The following is a 22622-nucleotide window of genomic DNA, read 5'->3' on the forward strand; positions in this document are numbered from 1 at the left end:
AAGTACGGTACAGGACAGTAGAGTTTTTTCACTAGAGTAGAGTATAGTAGAGTACATCACAGTCAAGTTTAATTCAGTAGAGTACAGTAGACTACAGTATAGTTTAATTCAGTACAGTACAGTATAGTTTAATTCAGTAGAGTACAGTACAGTTTAGTTCAGTAGAGTACATTATACTGTACTGAACAATACTTTTCTTTACTGTACTCAACTGTGCTCTACTACATTGTGCTGTACTATACTCTATTTTTATTTTCTTTACTGGACTGTAATGTAATGTACTCTGCTGTGCTCTACTGTACTGTGATGACTAGCCTGGGCAGCCGGCTAGCCTGTACTGTGCTGTCCAAACTTGTGAAACATAGATGTCTATGATTGGTTCCGGTCTGGACCAAGAATCAACATCCATGGATGTTGAAATCAAGGCCGGTCCGGACTGCCCCAAAAAAAGACGTGTCGGTCCGTGATTAGTGGGTCTTCTGGATTTGGTTTTCAGAACAATAAAGTGCAGGTGAACACAAGAGGAGGAGATTAAAGGCCCAGTGCAGTACCAATTATGTTCCCTGTGTTTTATATCATACTGTACAACAGCTGATGAAACTAACACTGTAAAAGTGTGAACATGTTTTATCAATGCCCTTTCCTGGTAGTTGCTGGTTGAAAATACAATCTACAATCTTGATGGTTAAAAATACAATTTTCTAATCAGCAGGTTTGCATGGGCGGGAGTTTCGGCTTTCTATGGTGACATCACCAGGCGGTAAATTGGTTAATAGACCAATACAAAGAGAGTTCTAAACCTCTCTGCCAATAACAGCTAGTTTTCAGTTTTCCCCTCCCAACTCAGACTACTCCCAGACAGTCTTAGCAAAATTCTTGCTTAGAAATCGTTTTTTGCTAAAAAGCTATTTTTGCCAATTTTAATGGAAATCTATTACAGTAAGGTACTTAATTATTACCAAGAAATTATTTGATATAGATTTTTTTTTAAACGGCTGCATTGGGCCTTTAACATTTAAATCAAAACAGAGCATTTAACCATGTGTTGACAATTTTTTTATTTACTTAAAATGTATGAATTATTATCATATTTATCAATGCTTATAATAATTGTTCGAATTATAAACATTTATAATAAAACATGTTATACTTATCGACTATTAATTACTCAATCATTGGTTATAAATCGTGAATTAAACGCATTTATGGAATTAGTCCCGATAAGCCTCTTATTTCGCAATGAACACATTTAAGCGTGCTGCTTTTTCACCCAAATGCACATCAACAGAAAATCGCATAAATATAGCAATTGTAGCTAGCTAGAAGACTAAGCAAAAATCAAATCCAACTCGCTTCTTGGATGCGTCTCCACTCTGATGGAGCGAGCTAGTCTTTGCGCATGCGCACTGCTTCCCTCTATCCTCCTGACCTCCTCCCGGTTTCTCTTTTCTGCGGCGCGACTTGGTCCCCCTTAAAATTAAACAAATACACACCCCATACTACAGCCATACACACACATACTACACACATGAGGGATGGCCGTCGCTGTCTTCGGAAAGATCCTCATCGGCATTTACGTGGAAATCAAACGGAGTGATGGTAAGACAGAGAGATATCTCTCTCTCCTCGTCCGCTAGCTAGCTAGATAAAGATGCTTTTTTTTTCATTGAGGCGCTGTCGCGTTAGCTACATCATCTTTGTTGGTACAAGGCAGCGCCTAGCCAGTCAGGCAGGGTGCTGAGTTGGATACCTAGCCTAGCAATGGCTTAGAGATCTGTGCACGGTACTAGACCCATTCTCATCCTACTGTCATGGTCCCTGTCTGACATAGCGGCAGTCAAATCAAATCGGTTATTATTACCTTGAATGACGGAGCTATAGCCAGCTAGTTGTAGCCTTTACTCAATTACTGGGTGAAGCTAGCCGGCTGGCTAACAGGGATTAATGATTTATATTGGCATGGATGCATCCACCTGTGCGGTTATAGGCCGTGCTGGCTGCCTGGTAATGATATAGGATTCAGATATATGATATATCGTTTAGCGAACTGTCTTAATGGGAATAGTCACAGAAGACCGTTCAGCTCTGAACCAGAATCTGGGTTTACAGGAGACGTTGAATATGGCGATTCTCCTTTAAGCCTAGCCCTTGATCGTAGCTCTTGAGTTACATTATGTTACACGTACTACAGTGCCTTCAGAAAGTATTCATACTCCTTCATTTTCCCACGTTTTGAAGCATTACAAAGTGTGATTAAAATTGATTTAATTAAGATTTTTTTGTCAACAATCTAACAGAGAATAATCTGTAATGTCAAAGTGGAATAAAAATTCGAACATTTGTGAAAAAATATGAAAACAATTAAACACTAATATATCTTGATTAGATAAGTATTCAACCCCCTGAGTTAATCAATATATGTTAGAATCACAATTACAGCTGTGAGTCTTTCTGGGTAAATCCACACCTGGATTGTGCAACATTTGCCCATGATTCTTTTCAAAATTCTTCAAGCTCTGTCTAATTGGTTGTTGATCATTGCTAGACAACCATTTTCAGTTCATAGATTTTTAAGCTGATTTAAGTGAAGACTGTAACTCTGCCACTCAGGAACATTCACTGTCTTCATGGGAAGCAACTCCAGTGTAGATTTGGCCTTGTGTTTTAGGTTATTGTCCTGCTGAAAGATCTCCCAGTGTCTGATGGAAAGCAAACTGAACCAGGTTTTCCTCTAGGATTTTCCCTGTGCTTAGCTCCATTCTGTTTCTTTTTTATCCTGAAAAACTCCAGTCCTTAACAATTACAAGCATATTCATGACATGATGCAGCCACCACTATGTTTGAAAATATGGAGAGTGGTGTTGAAGCTGGTGTTGTATTGGATTTGCCCAAAATATAACACTTTGTATTCAGGACATAAAGTGTATTGATTTGCCACATTTCCTGCAGTATTACTTTGGTGCTTTGTTGCAAACAGGATGCATGTTTTGGAATATTTGTATTCTGTTCAGGTTTCCTTCTTTTCACTCTGTCAATTAGGTTAGTATTGTTGAGTAACTACAATGTTGTTAATCCGTTATCAGTTTTCCCCTATTTCCTGTCATGTGTAATTGCGGGCTATTCTTTGGGTGCTGAAATCCATCGTTTTTGATAAAAACTTCCATTTTATGTGACGTCGGAAGGCCAGTTCTCCCACACTAGTCGCCGCTCAACCCCATCGTAAATCGTTGAGTTTTAGTCGGCTAGCCACTGACTGACAATAGCCTACTAGCTACTTCTTTACATAGTAGTCTTTGCTAGTCTAAAGTGAATAGTGTTCGGTTGCTATTTATTTCATTCTCGTCTGCTCTACCTCCAGGGAAGGACTAGCAAAAGACACACGCTTAGTGATTCTGCAGCAATGAACCTGTCTTGTTTGATTTAATTAAATGATCTGCTCAAACAACTGTGTGACTGTATTTTTTAATGCTTGTAGTAGTTTGGGCTCATCCATAACAGAAGAGCTATAGCTATTTAGAATGACACATGTAGAAACATTATGGAAACAAACCATTTTGCATGTACAGTAACATATCAAAATGCCTTGAAGCAGTCAAATGTTGACATGCATGTGCAGCTTTTTTAAATGTCAACCAATCAGATCCAGGGACACATCTGTTACTGAAGGCCTCTGCCCGTACTGGCCGATTTTGGCTGGTCTCATCGCCATCCTCTTTGGTCAGTGTGATCTAGTGTGTCGTGGTCATTGGCTGAATTTCAATAGCCAGAGTGTATGACTGTATGAGTCTACAACTGTTTTCTCCCACCTATGGCAGCCAGGACAAATCCATCATGTCATGTGGTCACAAATCCATCATGTCATGGTTCTCTAACCTGTAGGAGTCTACACTGAAGCTGGTATATGTTTATAACATGTTTCCTGCAGGTCGAATCCACCAGGCAATGGTCACATCACTGAATGAAGACAACGAGAGTGTCACGGTGGAATGGATAGAGAATGGAGATACGAAAGGGAAAGAGGTAGTGTGTGTGTGTGTGTGTGTGTGTGTGTGTGTTAATCGGTCATGTCTGACCCCCTATCAGCTTGTACCAGATGGGGCGTTGAAAGTTTTAGGACACAAAGCAAATCGGCTTTACTACGGATGCCTTTAAGTAGTTTGTGTGTGTGTGTGTTTGTTTGTGTTTGTTTGTGCGTGCGTGTGTGCCCCCCTTCAGGATTACACGTTTTAACATGGTAGCCTATTTCACTTCTTAAATGTCACTGGTAAATTGTTAATCAATCTCACTGCACATGTTTGACATTCTTGTCTTTTCCTGAGTTAAGAGATGACTTTATTATTCCATACGAGACGTTCATTTGTCTTCTGTTTTTTTTCTCACCCAACCCCTCCGATATACACTGAGTGGACAAAACATTAGGAACACCTGCACTTTCCATGACATAGACTGACCAGGTGAATCCAGGGGAAAGCTATGATCCCTTATTGATGTGACTTAAATCCACTTCAATCAGTGTAGATTAAAGGGAGGAGACCGGTCAAATAAGTATTTTTAAGCCATGAGACATGGATTGTGTATGGCTGGCACCTACTACCACACCTTTGAACAGGGTATGGTAGTAGGTGCCAGGTGCATTGGTTTGAGTGTGGGAAGAATTGCAACGCTGCTGAGTTTTTCACATTCAACAGTTCCCCGTGTGTATCAAGAATGGTCCACCACCCAAAGGACATCTATCCAACTTGACACAACTGTGGGAAGCATTGGAGTCAACATAGGCCAGCATCCCTGTGGAACGCTTTCGACACCTTGTAGAGTCCATACCCCGACAAATTGAGGCTGTTCTGAGGGCAAAGGGGGATGTAAACTCAATATTAGGAAGGTGTTCCTAATGTTTTGTACACTCAGTGTGTATATACATACACACATTAGGTTGGAGAGGCTGGAACAGAGTTTTAACATGTATGTTGCACCCTCTTCCCATGCAGATTGACCTGGAGAGCATATTTGCTCTGAACCCAGATGTGGCCCCTGAAGAGGAGGCAGTACAGAGTCCTGAGACCCCCCCTCCTGCCACCTCTATCACCTCTGCTGCCAAACAAATCAAGCCACCCAAGGTCATTATCTTATAGTGTACTGTGCTCTGGCCAAAAGTCTGTACAGTATACTTTAATCATGGGAAAGTGTTAGCTGTTTTCATGTGTCCCGTTTGCGTCTTTACGTTCATATGGTATTCTTTTGTCTCTTGTAGAACCGACGGACAATAGTACCCCCCAAGACTGAAACCCCAGCAAGAGAAAACAGAGGCAAGACGGCTTCAACAGAACTTTGATCGCCGAGCCTCCTCACGTTCCTGAGCAAAGACGAGACTTTAGAAGTCTGTCAACGCGAGACTACGTCGGTGTCCCAAATGGCACCCTATTCCCTTTATGGTGCACTGCATTTCAACAGGGCCCATAGGGCTCTGGTCAACAGCAGTGCACTATATAGGGAATAGGGTGCCATTTTGGGTTTAACCAGGCTGCCACATAACGTCCTACTGACCCACTGTACCATGAGAGTAATAGATCTCTATTTCTGTTTCAATAGAAGCAACAGGTGTGCCATCTGTGAATACGCGGTGAAAATACCCCTCAGGCACTGGGATATCTGGAGGGAGAGAGACAGAGACAGAGAGATCAATAGAGAGATAAAGAGAGACGAGAGAGGAAGAGCGAGACCTTGGTATCTGTAGAGAGAGAGAGAGAGAGAGAGATCTGTAGCAACAGTCTAAAATAGATAAATACACAGATAGAAAGTAGAGAGAGGGTCTGGGGAGAGATAGCATATTAATGTCAAGATCATTTACTGACAATCACCTGAGGATGACAGATATAAGACTGTCATTACTCCTATTCTGAATTTAAAAAGCCATCAATAAGAAGATGAGATGCCCAAAGATAATATGTCATGTAGTAAATGTAAATGTACTAAAGAAAATGTACGTGCATGACGAAAATGTCCTGTATGTTGTGTCTCCAGCTGCAGCGGTGGGGACTACGCGGGCCAGACCCAGTCAGATACAGCACCAGCAGAGCCAACCAGAACCACCCCCACCTGCACCACTCACAGCCCTACAGACACAGCAGATGACACTACAACAGCAGCAGAACGGTAATACACACACACACACACACACACTGCAGCTTTGTATCGCTAAATAGTCCTGGTTATTGTTAAATACATTTGCCATGTTAACAACTAGTCGTTTTTTTGTTGTTGTTTGTTGTAAATCTCCCATTGGAGCTTTCTGCTGTGATGAGATGTGATGTTGAGTCTGGTGGGTTATGATGATGGGACACATGACCAGTGATCTAATGTTCCCAGGCAGACAGACACAGATAGGCCTATTAGTCCAGCTGTACTGCTGAGAGAATAGAGAGGCAGCCAGAGAATAGCTCTTTCACTGAGCTGAGCTGCTCTCTATTCCGGGGGGGGGGGGTTTATTATGAGCTTATTGAATGTGTTGCTTAGCACTCATGGTTTTATCCTTGTGTATTTGCTTTGAAGTATATTGAAAAGGGACAGTAGAAATGAAAATGGACCACTATTGTACATTTATGCTAGATTTTGATAATTGTGTTTTCCTACCCTGTACGGGTTCAGCGCGGCGGAAATCCAACTGTGTGAAGGAGGTGGAGAAACTGCAGGAGAAACGAGAGAGAAGGCGGCTGCAACAACAGGAGCTGAGAGAGAAGAAGGCACAGGTAGGGTCACAGTTTGCTCACCCACAACCGCCCGACTACTGAATATGGGATAAAGTATAAATCTGATGCCTGCACCCAACCCTAACCCGCTAATATAGAAAATGCCTGTAGGCTACAGTCAGCAGAGACGGTGGAACAATCTTTTGACATGGGGTGAAGGATTTTCTTTTGCCTGATTTACAGTGCCTTGCAAAAGTGTTCATCCCCCTTGGCATTTTTCCTATTTTGTTGCATTACAACCTGTCAATTAAATTGATTTTTATTTGGATTTCATGTAATGAACATACAAAAAATGGTCCAAATTGGTGAAGTGAAATTAAAAAATTATACAAAAATCCCCCTGGAAAAGTGGTGCGTGCATATGTATTCACCCCTTTGCTATGAAGCCCCTAAATAAGATCTGGTGCAACCAATTACCTTCAAAAGTCACATAATTAGTTAAATAAAGTCCACCTGTGTGCAGTCTAAGTGTCATATGATCTGTCACATGATCTCAGTATATATACGCCTGTTCTGAAAGGCCCCAGAGTCTGCAACACCACCAAGCAAGGGGCACCACCAAACAAGCGGCACCACCAAGCAAGCGACACCATGAAGACCAAGGAGCTCTCCAAACAGGTCAGGGACAAAGTTGTGGAGAAGTACAGATCAATGTTGGGTTATAAAAAAATATCTGAAACTTTGAACATTCCACGGAGCACCATTAAATCCATTATTAAAAAATGTTAAGAATATGGCACCACAACAAACCTGCCAAGAGAGGGCCTCCCACCAAAACTCACGGACCAGATAAGGAGGGTATTAATCAGAGAGGCAACAAAAAGACCAAAGATAACCCTGAAGGAGCTGCATAGCTCCACAGCGGAGATTGGAGTATCTGTCCATATGACCACTTTAAGCCATACACTCCACAGAGCTGGGCTTTACGGAAGAGTGGCCAGAAAAAAGCCATTGCTTAAAGAGAAAAATAAGCAAACACGTTTGGTGTTCTCCAAAAGGCATGAGGGAGACTCCCCAAACACATGGAAGAAGGTACTCTGGTCAGAGGAGACTAAAATTGAGCTTTTTGAATATCAAGGAAAATGCAATGTCTAGCGCAAACCCAACACCTCTCATCAGCCTGAGAACACCATCCCCACAGTGAAGCATGGTGGTGGTAGCATCATGCTGTGGGGATGTTTTTCATTGGCAGGGACTGGGAAACTGGTCAGAATTGAAGGACCGATGGATGGCGCTAAATACAGGAAAATTCTTGAGGGAAACCTGTTTCAGTCTTCCAGAGATTTGAGACTGGTGATGGAGGTTCACCTTCCAGCAGGACAACGACCCTAAGCATACTGCTAAAGCAACACTCGAGTGGTTTAAGGGGAAACATTTGAATGGCCTAGTCAAATCCCAGACCTCAATCCAATTGAGAATCTGTGGTATGACTTAAAGATTGCTGTACACCAGCGGAACCCATCCAACTTGAAGGAGCTGGAGCGGTTTTGCCTAGAATAATGGGCAAAAATACCAGTGGCCAGATGTGCCAAGCTTATAGAGACATACCCCAAGAGACTTGCAGCAGTAATTGCTGCAAAAGGTGGCTCTACAAAGTATTGCCTTTGAGGGGGTGAATAGTTATGCATGCTGAACTTTTCAGTTTTTTGTGTTATTTCTTGTTTGTTTCACAAGAAAAAAATATTTTGCATCTTCAAAGTGGTAGGCATGTTGTGTAAATCAAATGATACAACCCCCCCCCCCCAAAAAAAAATCAATTTTAATTCCAGGTTGTAAGGCAACAAAATAGGAAAAATGCCAAGGGGGGTGAATACTTTCGCAAGCCACTGTAGGTACACTACATGACCAAAAGTATGTGGACATCTGCTCGTCGAACATCTCATTCCAGAATCATGGGCATTCATATGGAGTTGGACCCCCTTTGCTGCTATGACAGCCTCCACTCTTCTTGGAAGGCTTTCCACTAGATATTGGAACATTGCTGCTGGAACTTACTTCCATTCAGCCACAAGAGCATTACTGAGTTTGGGCACTGATGTTGGGCGATTAAGCCTGGCTCGCAGTCGGCATTCCAATTCATCCCATAGGTTGTTGATGTCAGGGTTCTGTGCAGGCCAGTCAAGTTCTTCCACACCAACAAACCATTTCTGTATGGACCTCGCTTCGTGCACGGGGGCTGAGGAAAGGGCCTTCCCCAAACTGTTGCCACAAAGTTGGAAGCACAGAAATGTCTAGAACGTCATTGCATGCTATAGCGTTAATATTTCCCTTCACTGGAACTAAGGGGCCTAGCCCGAACCATGAAAAACAGCTCCAGACCATTATTCCTCCTCCACCAAACTTTACAGTTGGCACTATGCATTGGGGCAGGTAGCGTTCTCCTGCCATCCGACAAACCCAGATCCATCCGTCGGACTGCCAGGTGGTGAAGCGTGATTCATCACTCCAGAGAACACGTTTCCACTGCTCCAGAGTTGCATGGCGGCGAGCTTTACACCACTCCAGCTGATGCTTGGCATTGCGGATGGTGATCTTAGGCTTGTGTGCGGCCATGGAAACCATTTCATGAACCTCGGGACGAACAGTTCTTGTGCTGATGTTGCTTCCAGAGGCAGTTTGGAACTCGGTAATGAGTGTTGAAACCGAGGACAGACAATTTTTACGCGCTTCAGCACTTGTCAGTCCCGTTCTGTGAGCTTGTGTGGCCTACCAATTTGCGGCTCAGTCGTTGTTGCTCCTAGACGTTTCCACTTCACAATAACAGCACTCACAGTTGACCAGGGCAGCTCTAGCAGGGCAGAAATTTGACGAACTGACTTGTTAGATAGCTGTCATCCTATGACGGTGCCACTTTGAAAGTCTCTGAGCTTTTCAGGAAGGCCATTCTACTGCCAATGTTTGTCTATGGAGATTGCATGACTGTGTGCTCGATTTTATACACCTGTCAGCAACAGGTGTGGCTGAAATAGCCGAATCCACTCATTTGAAGGGGTTTTATAAATATTGTGCATGTTTCTGCTTATAATTTCCGACATTTTGGTAGGCTATTTGTTAGTTAACTTGTCTATAATTAGAAACATGCAGATTCTCTTCTGTCCTCATATGTTGCCCTAGAAGACAAAAATAAACCCTTGCTCACCAGAATAATATCATGCATCGATAGAATGAATGCTTCAATTTAGTTGACATCGGTAACATTTTCTCTGTCATTTCGGCTTCTTTCGTGGAGCAAAGATGTTTAGCGACCGGGATAAAATGCTAAAAAAATTCAAATTAAAAACGGTCATTTCCAAATGACATCATGTTTCATGTTTCTGATAAGATTTCAGTTCGGCTTGGATGCATATTTTATGTGGTTGAAATACTATCAGCTTTTATTATGCTGATAAAGATAGCACCTCTACAGACAATTTGTAAGTCGCTCTGGATAAGAGCGTCTGCTAAATGACGTAAATGTAAATGTACAGACGGTATCTAACTGCACATTTGCATTCTCTCAAGATGCTGAAAGAAATAAATCAGAAATAAATCATCTCCTGTTCCCGAGTCATAATGTGGCCTACATTTGGTGTATCGTTTTACTGCAAGAAATGCTTGATTCTGAAGGAGTTAATATTAAGGCTATGTGAGAGGTTATAGATCTACAGTCAGTGTCCAGATTTCACTTTCCATTTAACCCATCTGAACAGTAGGCTAAGTTCCCTTGACGTGCCATAGGCCCATTTGAAGTCCCTGTCTTGTGACTATGGCGCCTCACAATCATCACTGCTATCATCCTCTTTTACCACTTCACCAAATCTTTCCCAAACATGACTTTTCTGGCCCTCCCTTCTCTTTATTTTCAACTCTCCGTTTCGTAGCTTTTTTCCTAGAGTGTCCTTTCTCCTCCGTAGTTGACGTTAACTTATTCTGTGTTCCCAAAAGCATTTGGTTTTTGGAGTGTAGGCTATTTGGCGCATGTACAGTTAGGCCCTAAAGCTTAGGCTTACTCACTAATACCAGATAGCTTAAAATAATGAAAGAAAATCCTCAATGTAGCTTATAGGTATAAATTGCACCATTTATGGATTTTTTTTATGCATTGTTTTTTCTTTATTCAACTCGCCCTTCCTCCACACAATATATCCGCGGGGACTGCGGTAACCCACGCATCATTTACACACACACACACACACACACACACTTTTGACTATGTCGTTCTCTCCCAGGAGGTAGATGTCACTGTGCCTAACTATGAGATCATGTGTATGATCAGAGACTTCAGAGCCAGTCTGGACTACAGGCCTCTAACCACCGCTGATCTGGTACGTTTATGTCTATATCTGTCTGCTAAACTGGTTAGGCGCAGGTCTATTTTCATAGAGTGGTGACACGTCTTCATTGGCCACTAACTAAATCCCGTCTTGTATGACATTGTTTCAACTTTCAGATCGACGAGGAGCACAGGATATGTGTGTGTGTACGAGCACGGCCCCTCAATAAAAAAGGTACAAATTTCATAAATCGAACGCAGGCACACCAACTTTCGGGTTACATGGTCTTTTACATGCAGAGGTTTAGCAGCAGCATAAGCATCGCATTCCTCACACATTCTCATGGAAACGTGATTTATGTTTCAAAATGTTGCAGTGGGTTATTCAGAACTTTCTCTCCCCCCCCCCCCCCCCCCACACCAGAGTTGACTATGAAGGACCTGGATGTGATCACCATCCCCAGTAAGGACGTGGTGATGGTCCATGAGCCCAAGCAGAAGGTGGACCTGACCAGATACCTGGAGAACCAGACCTTCCGCTTCGATTACGCCTTTGACGACAGCGCCGACAATGACATGGTCTACCGGTAAGTTTCCCTTCTTAACTCCCAAGAGGTAATAGCGTCTGGTGCAGAGCTACGTTTTTCAAGAACAAAAATGATCACGATATGTGTCTGTGTGTCAAAACTCCCGTTGACATAACACGGTTTATTTGAAAGTTTGAGTTCAAAGTATAATATTGTAATCTAGAGTATCTTTACTGTGATTTGGGTGAACTATCTTTTCAAGTCAACCGTCCCCTGTCCCCAGGTTCACCGCCCGACCACTGGTGGAGACCATCTTTGAGAGGGGAATGGCCACCTGCTTCGCCTACGGACAGACAGGAAGTGGGAAAACGCATGTGAGTGGCACCGATGATGATCACTTCCCGCGCGTGTCAGCTAACACTTGAAGGCTAACTTGATAATGCTGTATGCTAGCAAGCGCTTTCTAGGCTTTCTCTTTTTGGCACGTTGCCTTCGTTTGGGAGATAAGCTCACCTCTTTCCCTTTCAGACTATGGGAGGAGACTTCTCTGGGAAGAACCAGGACTGTTCTAAAGGGATCTACGCACTGGCTGGTACGAACACTACACCATGTCTCTCTCTCTCTCTCTCTTTAGTTCAAAACGTGCTCTTTCTGCGTATTTGCGTGAAGCTGTGTCTCTTCAGTGAAGCCCTTTCTCTCTTTGCAGCGAGAGACGTGTTTCTCATGCTGAAGAAGCCAAACTACAAGAAGTTGGACCTCAATGTCTACGCCACCTTCTTTGAGATCTACAGTGGGAAGGCAAGTGGAGTCGCCACAATACATGCATCTTCAAACCCCCTATATTGAACCGTAAAGCCTGGAGGGTGGCTGTGTCGACTGTGTTTATATGACCGTGTTTGGGGTTGTGGTTCTGTACGTGTTTGACCTGCTGAACCGTAAAGCCAAACGGCGTGGGCTGAAGGACGTTTGTGGTTATGTTAACCTGGCCGCGTGGTTGTGTTGTGGTTCTCTAGGTGTTTGACCTGCTGAACCGGAAAGCCAAGCTGAGGGTTCTGGAGGATGGGAAGCAGCAGGTGCAGGTGGTGGGGCTGCAGGAGAGGGACGTCAAATGTACTGAAGACGTCCTCAAACTCATAGAGGTTGGAAACAGCTGCAGGTAAAACCACAGAGGGCGAGTAGGAGGGAGGGGTGGAGTGGGATGGTTTAATTGACTGGCGTTAACTTATTTTAAAGATCTGATATGGATGTTATTCCTGCCAGTCATTTCCTGCTGCTTACTCTCCCTCCCTCCCCTCTCTATCATCTCTCGCACCTCCTCCTCTTCCACCCTCCATCTCTCCCTCTCTCCCAGGACGTCAGGTCAGACCTCGGCCAACGCCCACTCGTCCCGTAGCCACGCTGTGTTCCAGATCATTCTGAGGCGGCGAGGGAAGATGCACGGCAAGTTCTCGCTGATCGACCTGGCGGGGAACGAGAGGGGGGCCGACACGTCCAGCGCAGACCGCCAGACTCGCCTGGAGGGGGCCGAGATCAACAAGAGCCTGCTGGCGCTCAAGGAGTGTATCAGAGCCCTGGGTCGGAACAAGCCCCACACCCCGTTCAGAGCCAGCAAGCTGACCCAGGTTCTCAGAGACTCCTTCATCGGGGAGAATTCCAGGACCTGCATGGTGAGATAATACTGTACATACATCTCCTTTAAAGTGACGATCAGCAGTTGAAACAATAACAAAACGTTTTCCCCGCCCCGTTTCGCTAAAAAGCTGAGGGATGGGGCTGGAGAAATGTAACCACTCTAAAATTAATAGATGGCTCTATGGATGCAAGGACTGGCCATCCATGATATCAAAATTATAGTTTTAACCATGTTTTGAGGTTATACAGTGTGTAACGTCTGTCGTAGAGAGGGGACCAAAGCGCAGCGTGTTGAGTGCTCATGATGACTTTTTATTTTAACACAGAACACTAAAGAAAATAACAAAAGCGAAAATGATCAGCTCACAGTTCTGTCAGGAACATAGACTAAACAGAATACAACTACCCACAAACACAGATGGAGAAAAAACCCTACTTAAATATGATCTCCAATTAGAGACAACGAGGACCAGCTGCCTCTAATTGGAGATCATCCCAAAAAACAACAACATAGAAATAGAAAACTAGAACTAAACATAGATATAGAAAACATAGAAGAAGAAAAAACACAAAACACCCCCTGTCACGCCCTGACCAACTCTACCATAGAAAATAACATCTTACTATGGTCAGGACGGACCCAAAGGTGCAGACTCCGAATGCTACTACTAAACAAAAACAAAAAAGGGAGGGTAGGGTGGGTAATTACTGTTTATGGCGGCTCTAGTGCAGTCCACATAACCTTATCCTCCAGCATAGGAGGCGGCTCCAGTTCGGGGCGTAACCCCCGCTCCACCCGCTGATCCCTCTGCTTTAGTACTACCGGACCGTGAATCGTCGAAGGAACCGGACTGTAGATCATCGCCGAAGACTCTGGGCTGCAGGCCGTCGCTGAAGACTCCGGCCTGGGGAGCGTCGCTGGAGGCTCCGGACTGGGGAGCGCCGCTGGAGGCTCCGGACTGGGGAGCGCCGCTGGAGGCTCCGTGCCATGGATCATCACTACAGGTTCCGCGCCATGGATCATCACTGGAGGCTCCGGGCCATGGATCATCTCTACAGGCGCCGGGCCATGGATCATCCCTACAGGCTTCTTGCCATGGATTATCCCTACAGGCTTCTTGCCATGGATTATCCCTACAGGCTCCGGGCCATGGATTATCTCTGGAGGCTTCGTGCCATGGATCATCCCTACAGGCTCCGGGCCATGGATCATCACTGGAGACTTCGTGCCATGGATCATCTCTGCAGGCTTCGGACCATTGATCATCACTGGAGGCTTCTTCCGTGGAGCTGGAATAGGTCTCACCGGATTAGGGAACATCACTGGGAGTTCTGGACTAGGGAACGTCGCTGGAGGCAGGGTGCGCAGAGCAGGCACAGGGTATACTGGGCCGTGGAGGCGTACTGGAGGTCTGGAGCTTATGGCTGGCACAACCTGTCCTGGCTGGATAAACCCCGTAGCCCGGCAAGCGCGGGGCGTTGTAACAGGTCGCACAGGTTTGTGTTGGCGAACTGGGGGTACCGTGCGTAGAGTTGGCGCAGGATAACCTGGGCCGAAGAGGCGCACCGGAAACCAGGAACGCTGAGCAGGCACACTCCTTCCTGGCTGAATGCCAACGCTAGCACAGCAACTGTGGGAAGCTTGCACCGAGCGCACCGGGCTGTAGCTGCGCACTGGCGACACAGTGCGCATCCCCGCATAACATGGTGCTTACTCGATCACTCGCCCCCCACGGTAAGCATGGGGAGTTGGCTCAGGTCTCCAACCTGACTGCCAATCTCCCCGTGTGCCCCCCCAAAAATGTTTTTTGGGGCTGTCTCTCGCACTTGCCTCGTGGTTGGTACAGCGCCTCATAATAACGCCGCTCCGCTTTTGCTGCCTCTATCTCCTCTTGCGGACGGCGATACTCCCCAGGTTGACTCCAGGGTCCTTTTCCGTCCAGAATTTATTCCCAGGTCCATTCCTTTCCACGCTGCTTGGTCCTTTTGTGGTGGGTAGTTCTGTAACGTCTGTCGTAGAGAGGGGACCAAAGCGCAGCGTGTTGAGTGCTCATAATGACTTTTTATTTTAACACAGAACACTAAAGAAAATAACAAAAGCGAAAACGATCAGCTCACAGTTCTGTCAGGAACATAGACTAAACAGAATGCAACTGCCCACAAACACAGGTGGAAAAAAACCCTACTTAAATATGATCTCCAATTAGAGACAACGAGGACCAGCTGCCTCTAATTGGAGATCATCCCAAAAAACAACAACATAGAAATAGAAAACAAGAACTAAACATAGATATAGAAAACATAGGGAAAAAAACACAAAACACCCCCTGTCACGCCCTGACCAACTCTATCATAGAAAATAACATCTTACTATGGTCAGGACGTGACACAGTGTTTGTTTACATTTACTTTGTTTAGAGTAAAACAAGCTTATATTTTGGGTTCTGATGGGGTACTAAACTCGTGAAGTTATATTATTCATAACTATATATATGGATGTAGCTACAGCAGATTGTCCCTTCAACACTTCCTGGTCTTCACAACTTCCTGGTTCGATGTTTATTTATTAAGCACCAACGATTATGATGATTTTCTAACAATGTAGTAACTGTTATTTCCCCCCACAGATTGCCACTATATCTCCTGGAATGGCTTCCTGTGAAAACACTCTAAACACTCTGAGATACGCCAACAGGTGAGACCACGCTAACTGACTGTCTACATCTCACCAACGACTAATTACTTAAGACTGTTGGTTGATAAGGGAGAAGTTGAATTCAAGTTGTCATTGCAGAATGACCTTCCCCCTCTATCTCGTCTCACTCCCCCTTCTTGATACGAGACAGATCATTTACCCTCTAATGTATGATCAGACCTTATCCTGACTGGATCTTCTCCGTCGCTTTGTGTGTGTCTCTCTCCCCCTCCCCAGAGTGAAGGAGTTTGGGATCAGCCCATCAGACATCCCCTTCTCCCAGCAGCAGGGTGGTGGAGGGGGGAGTCGTGCTGAGCTCTCCCCCACTAATACCTACGAGTACGATGACTTTCCCACCTCTCCCACCAGGTCTCTCATCTCTACTAATCTCTTACCTACCGTACTTACTTCATCTTCTTCGTTCCTATGTTTGTGATCTCCACTAGCTCACATACAAACCCATCCTCTGTTCTGCCTCTCATTCGACTCCAGTGAGAGGTTACTCCTAACCCTAGATCTAGGATCAGATGAACTGTAACCTTATAATAACTATAAAGCCAGTCAGGCCATAAAGAAAATATCGCTCTGATCCTGGACCAGGGGTTAGGGGTAACTTTTACCTATTCCTTTATTTTTTACTCCTAAGTACCCCTTTCCATTGACTTAAGTGTTGCTAATGTCTGGTTACCATAAAAGTAAGGGATGGCTACAAACCTGCACGGCCTCATGTTTTTCAGCTTGTTTCCATTTTTTCATTTATATAATTTATTTAACCTGCACTGATATAATTTATTTAAAGGTCCCGAAGAGTCATTCTGATTCCCATGTAAAATAGCCTTTTGAGTGACTAAAATATCACCCATAATATTTTTTTGTGAATAGAAATGCTTCAAATTGTAGAACATTTTCTTTTTTTCTCATGGCTAATTACCAGGAAGTTTGAAAAGACAGGCTAAGTGGACGGGGAGCTAATATTCATGAGCTCGCCTTGACTGACAGCTCTTTGAAACACCTCTGTCAAGCAACTTGGATGCAGTGAGCAGTTTAGCAGTAAAATCATCTCAAGAAAACTTGGTGATACACAAAGCAGCTCAAACGACATTGAATTTGCATCAATGATTTAATCAATGCATCAATGATTTTTATACATCTCCTTTTTGGCATGTATCTTGTGATATGGTTCACAGCAGCACTGACGGATGTGTTAAATTGACAACTGAGCCAGAGTTTTGAATGACCCCCCCTTTTGTTCCATGCTGGCTGAATACCTAGCTAGCCAGTAACTAGCTAATACCAGACCTATATATAAGTATCTTTGCCATAGATGAATAGGGTAAACGTTTAATTATGTTTGCTGACAACCTCCAGATTTTGACACCAGTTGAGTAGCTATCTAGCTATATAAATCACGCCCCTCTTAAAATACGCCTTCTCCGATGTTGGTTACAAGGCGGTACTTATTTAAATTAGATAAGAGAATATCATGTTACCATTGGTGTATTAAAATGAGAGTTAGGGTGATGTCACCCTAAACCCTTATTAATCCCGCCTCCTGAATCATTTACATTTACATTTAAGTCATTTAGCAGACGCTCTTATCCAGAGCGACTTACAAATTGGTGCATTCACCTTATGATATCCAGTGGAACAACCACTTTACAATAGTACATCTATATCTTTTTTTGGGGGGGGGGGGGTTAGAAGGATTACTTTATCCTATCCTAGGTATTCCTTAAAGAGGTGGGGTTTCAGGTGTCTCCGGAAGGTGGTAATTGACTCCGCTGTCCTGGCGTCGTGAGGGAGCTTGTTCCACCATAGGGGTGCCAGAGCAGCAATCCAAGTGTTTGACACATGGGAGGGGACCAGTAACTTTATGATCAAACTTTATCAATGTAGAAGCAACAGTCATTTTTCACACTTTGATCTGATTTTATTCAAATATCATGCATTTCATGAAAAACATGATTTTGACTGTTCATGACCTTTAACCTTCAGTTTGTCATTGCTGAATTGTGACATGCTTATATGTTTCACTCTTTCATACATTAATTTCAGAAGCAGTTTTTTTAGTTTTTCATGTTTTTCTTTCCCAGCTTGTCCTTCACACTCCTGCCTAAGAATGTCTCCATTCGTTCCCATTGGTTCATTGACTGTTTTAACCAATCAAAAAGGTCAGATCATGTGGTCAGGGAAAACTACTAATGTGTGTGCGTACATGTGTGTTCTTGCGTGCCGGTGTGTGTGTCTGTGGGTGGTGTTTGTGTGCATCGACAGGGTGAAGGAGCTGACGGTGGACCCAGGGGTGATGATGGAGGGGCGGGGAGGACACAGCGTCACCCAGCTGGAGGTCCTGGAGGCTCAGTGGGGGGTCGGCAGCTCCCCTCAGAGGGACGACCTCAAACTGCTCTGTGAACAAAACGTAAGAAAACACACACACACACACCTACTGTCCAGTTACCTCCACTAATATTGGCACCCTTGGCAAATATGAGCAAAACGGCCTGTGAAAAAAATGTCTTTGCTGTTTATCCTCTTGGTCTTTCATTCAACATTTTCACAAAAATGTAACCTTTAAATATTTTTCTCCGAAACATATGTGCCACAATTATTGGCACCCCCTCTTATGAGTAAAATGTTACGTTTTTAAGTTCACCTGAGTGATTAGGAACACTTAAGTGGTAAGCCATGACTTCCTGTTTCACTGGGGTATAAATATGAGGTGACACACAGGCCAAGTTCCCATAGTCATCCATCACTATGGGAAAGACCCGAGAATACAGTAATGATGTGCGACAAAAGGTTGTTTAGCTGCACAAATCAGGAAATGGCTATGAGAAAATAGCTTAACGGTTGAAACTGCCCATTTCCACTGTTAGGGCAATAATTAAGATGTTTAAAGCAGCTGGAGATGTTAACAATCAGCCTGGAAGAGGACGTGTGTCTATATTGACCCCACGCACGGTGAGAAGGATGGTTTAAGTGGCCCAAAAAAACTCCAAGCATCACAGCTGGAGAATTTCTTTCATAGCCCGTTTTGCTCATATTTACCAAGGGTATATTAGTGGAGGGCACTGTATATACTGGCTTATACACTGATTTACTGTCAAATAAAAAGTGGGTGGTTCTTCAGAGTATTAGAATGAGTTGATAGTACAGTATACATTTTTTTTCTCTCATCTCTATTTCTTCTCTTTCTTTCTCTTTATCCTTCTCTCTCACCCTCCTCTCTCTCTCCCCTCCCTCCGTTGGCGTCTCTCTCTCTCTCTCTCTCTCTCTCTCCCCTCCTCCCCTCCAGGAAGAGGAGGTGTCCCCCCAGCTCTTTACCTTTCATGAGGCTGTGTCTCAGCTGGTGGAGATGGAGGAACAGGTGCTGGAAGACCACCGAGCTGTGTTTCAGGTACACACACACATATAGTTCAGAGTAGGACTGCAAAATGAATCAAATTGCCATCGAAATTGCAATTTTAACATGTGCAAAATCCATATCGCAAGGGATCCATATTGCATGCAATATTTTGAAACGCCATTCAGCCGCGTAATGTTCGTTTTTATAGTTTATTCCGTTTGTTGTCTCCTGTCTGCTCTTGTGGCTGCTTTCCACACACAACAAGCCTTGCAACATGTCACTCGATCAGCACAGTTCCTTCTCCTTGCTGTTAGATTCACTATAAGTTTTCATTCTGTTTTGTTAGGTCAAATGCAGTCAACAGATTGTTCCAAACACGAACGATACTTCTTTACACTTTGCTTCTTAATAAATTCAGCAAAAAAAGAAACATCCTCTCACTGTCAACTGCGTTTATTTTCAGCAAACTTAACATGTGTAAATATTTGTATGAACATAACAAGATTCAACAACTGAGACATAAACTGAACAAGTTCCACAGACATGTGACTAACAGAAATTGAATAATGTGTCCCTGAACAAAGGGGGGGTCAAAATCAAAAGTAACAGTCAGTATCTGGTGTGGCCACCAGCTGCATTAAGTACTGCAGTGCATCTCCTCCTCATGGACTGCACCAGATTTGCCAGTTCTTGCTGTGAGATGTTACCCCACTCTTCCACCAAGGCAAGTTCCCGGACATTTCTGGGGGGAATGGCCCAAGCCCTCACCCTCCGAACCAACAGGTCCCAGACATGCTCAGTGGGATTGAGATCCGGGCTCTTCGCTGGCCATGGCAGAACACTGGCATTCCTGTCTTGCAGGAAATCACGCACAGAACGAGCAGTATGGCTGATGGCATTGTCATGCTGGAGGGTCATGTCAGGATGAGCCTGCAGGAAGGGTACCACATGAGGGAGGAGGATGTCTTCCCTGTAACGCACAGCGTTGAGATTGCCTGCAATGACGACAAGCTCAGTCCGATGATGCTGTGACCCTCCACCTCCAAATCGATCCCGCTCCAGAGTACAGGCCTCGGTGTAACGATCATTCCTTCGACGATAAACGCGAATCCGACCATCACCCCTGGTGAGACAAAACTGCGACTTGTCAGTGAAGAGCACTTTTTGCCAGTCCTGTCTGGTCCAGCGACGGTGGGTTTGTGCCGATAGGCGACGTTGTTGCCGGTGATGTCTGGTGAGGACCTGCTTTACAACAGGCCAACAAGGCCTCAGTCCAGCCTCTCTCAGCCTAGTGTGGACAGTCTGAGCACTGATGGAGGGATTGTGCCGTTCCTGGTGTAACTCGGGCAGTTGTTGTTGCCATCCTGTACCTGTCCCGCAGGTGTGATGTTCGGATGTACCAAACATCACACTACTCATCTGCGAGGACGATCAGCTGTCTGTCCTGTCTCCCTGTAGCACAGTCTTAGGCGTCTCACAGTACGGACATTGACATTTATTGCCCTGGCCACATCTGCAGTCCTCATGCCTCCTTGCAGCATGCCTAAGGCACGTTCATGCAGATGAACAGGGACCCTGGGCATCTTTCTTTTGGTGTTTTTCATAGTCAGTAGAAAGGCCTCTTTAGTGTCCTAAGTTTTCATAACTGTGACCTTAATTGCCTACCGTCTGTAAGCTGTTAGTGTCTTAACGACCGTTCCACAGGTGCATGTTCATTAATTGTTTATGGTTCATTGAACAAGCATGGGAAACAGTGTTTAAACCCTTTACAATGAAGATCTGTGAAGTCGTTTGGATTTTCACAAATTATCTTTGAAAGACAAGGTCCTGAAAAAGGGACGTTTCTTGTTTTGCTGAGTTTATAAATTAGTTCAGAGTAGGCGTTTCATTCTCTGTGTGTGTTCCCGTCTGTGTCCGGTGCGTTTCATTCTCTGTGTGTGTTCCCGTCTGTGTCCTGTGCCTTTCCATCTCTGTGTGTGTTCCCGTCTGTGTCCGGTGCGTTTCATTCTCTGTGTGTGTTCCCGTCTGTGTCCGGTGCAGGAGTCTATCCGCTGGCTGGAGGATGAGAAGGTTCTGTTGGAGATGACAGAGGAAGTGGACTACGACGTAGACTCCTACGCCACGCAGCTAGAACAGATCCTGGATCAGAAGATAGACATCCTCATTGAGCTCAGAGGTAATGTGGGATTCTAATAACCGATTCTAGATCGGAACTAAGCAATCATTAAATTAACTGTGATTCATGTCATGTTAATTGGAAGTAAGAAACAGGATGCCATTTCATAGCATATGTTACTGATTATATCTAAGCCTCTACCTTCTCTTCCTTTCCATCCTCCCTCCTTTCCTCCCCCCTCCCCCTCCTCTCTCTCCCCCCTCCTTTCCTCCCCTCTCTCCTCCCTCCTCTCCTCTCTCCCCCCTCCTCTCCCCCCTCCTCTCCTCCCTCCTTTCCTCCCCTCCCTCTTCCCTCCTGTCTCTCTTCCCTTCTTTCTTTCCCGCTCCCTTCCTCTCTCAGACAAAGTGAAGGGTTTCCGTTCTACGCTCCAGGAAGAGGAGCAGGCGAGCAAACAGATCAACCCCAAGAGGCCTCGCGCTCTTTAGACACACACATTCAGACACACATATGTACGTACACACATCACTAATCTCAACACTTAACTGGAACCCTCCGACATTAAGGCTACTTGAGACTGTCATAAGCATGACATAACTGATGTCCTTAGCCATGGTCCCTAAAAGATGGTCGGGGCCCATTCCGGTACTGGGTTGTGGATATCCAAATGTGGGTTGTGGCCTAAAGCATTGTTTCATTTGTCCAGAGAGGCATATTGACATTTAAAAGGCATTAAAAGAAATAGGGGTCACAGCACAAAACATCTGGAAACAACTGTTGTACAAGCAAATTATTTAGACATTTGTTTAGACCTAAATAAGATCCATGCTATGATGTATTTTATGATTGAAGGATCATGAGGTGTTGCCCTATTCTCTATGTACAGGCTCTCATTACTGCTTGTAAATATCTTCCATCCATCTATCCATCCATCCATTTATCCATCTGTTAAACCGAGGGCAGATTCTCTCTTCTTTCCATGTATGTACATGGGTAATGTATCTATGTGGTGAAACAACTATTGACCGATTTTCATTTAAACAAAGAAAAGGGGGAAGGATTTCTTTATGCACCTTTTTATAACACAAACTGTAAGATATGATCGATTTTACCTGCAGACAATTTTAAGAATCAAAACAACGTATTTATTTAGTAACTTAACTACCGTATTCAATCATGCTCCTGGAGAGTTTTAGTGTGTGCAGGCTTTCTTTCCAGCCCAGCACTAACACACCTGACTCAACAAGACCGTGATCAGCTGAATTAGATGTGTTAGTGCTAGGTTGGGGCAAAAGCCTGCACAAACTGTATTCA

General features: G+C 44.4%; 1 protein-coding gene across 2 annotated transcripts; it reads left to right on the forward strand.

Moving 5' to 3' along the window:
* Positions 1 to 1422: 1422 nt before the first annotated feature.
* Positions 1423 to 22343, forward strand: LOC115159245 (kinesin-like protein KIF2A). Of its 2 annotated transcripts, none has more exons than XM_029708766.1 (20): positions 1423 to 1599; positions 3926 to 4020; positions 4986 to 5114; positions 5249 to 5303; positions 6019 to 6150; positions 6643 to 6743; positions 10952 to 11047; positions 11173 to 11230; positions 11420 to 11582; positions 11806 to 11896; positions 12051 to 12114; positions 12229 to 12320; positions 12536 to 12678; positions 12874 to 13189; positions 15782 to 15849; positions 16087 to 16218; positions 18124 to 18268; positions 19145 to 19246; positions 21236 to 21371; positions 21711 to 22343. In XM_029708766.1, the coding sequence occupies exons 1-20, from the start codon at positions 1536 to 1538 to the stop codon at positions 21794 to 21796; spliced, it is 2268 nt and encodes a 755-aa protein (XP_029564626.1). In that variant the 5' UTR covers positions 1423 to 1535; the 3' UTR covers positions 21797 to 22343. The 2 variants fall into 2 exon arrangements, with proteins under 2 accessions (XP_029564626.1, XP_029564627.1); XM_029708767.1 differs by having other exon boundaries at positions 16087 to 16188.
* The last annotated feature ends 279 nt before the right edge of the window (positions 22344 to 22622 follow it).

This window comes from Salmo trutta, chromosome 23, assembly GCF_901001165.1.
Source record: "Salmo trutta chromosome 23, fSalTru1.1, whole genome shotgun sequence".
Lineage (NCBI taxonomy): Eukaryota > Metazoa > Chordata > Actinopteri > Salmoniformes > Salmonidae > Salmo > Salmo trutta.

Excerpts from the sequence above, each read along its gene's own strand:
- LOC115159245 (XM_029708766.1), top strand. The coding sequence starts at position 1,536 with ATGGCCGTCGCTGTCTTCGGAAAGATCCTCATCGGCATTTACGTGGAA. Across the intron at positions 1,600-3,925 it reads GGAAATCAAACGGAGTGATG|GTCGAATCCACCAGGCAATG; the intron begins GTAAGACAGAGA and ends TGTTTCCTGCAG. Across the intron at positions 11,897-12,050 it reads CAGGAAGTGGGAAAACGCAT|ACTATGGGAGGAGACTTCTC; the intron begins GTGAGTGGCACC and ends TTTCCCTTTCAG.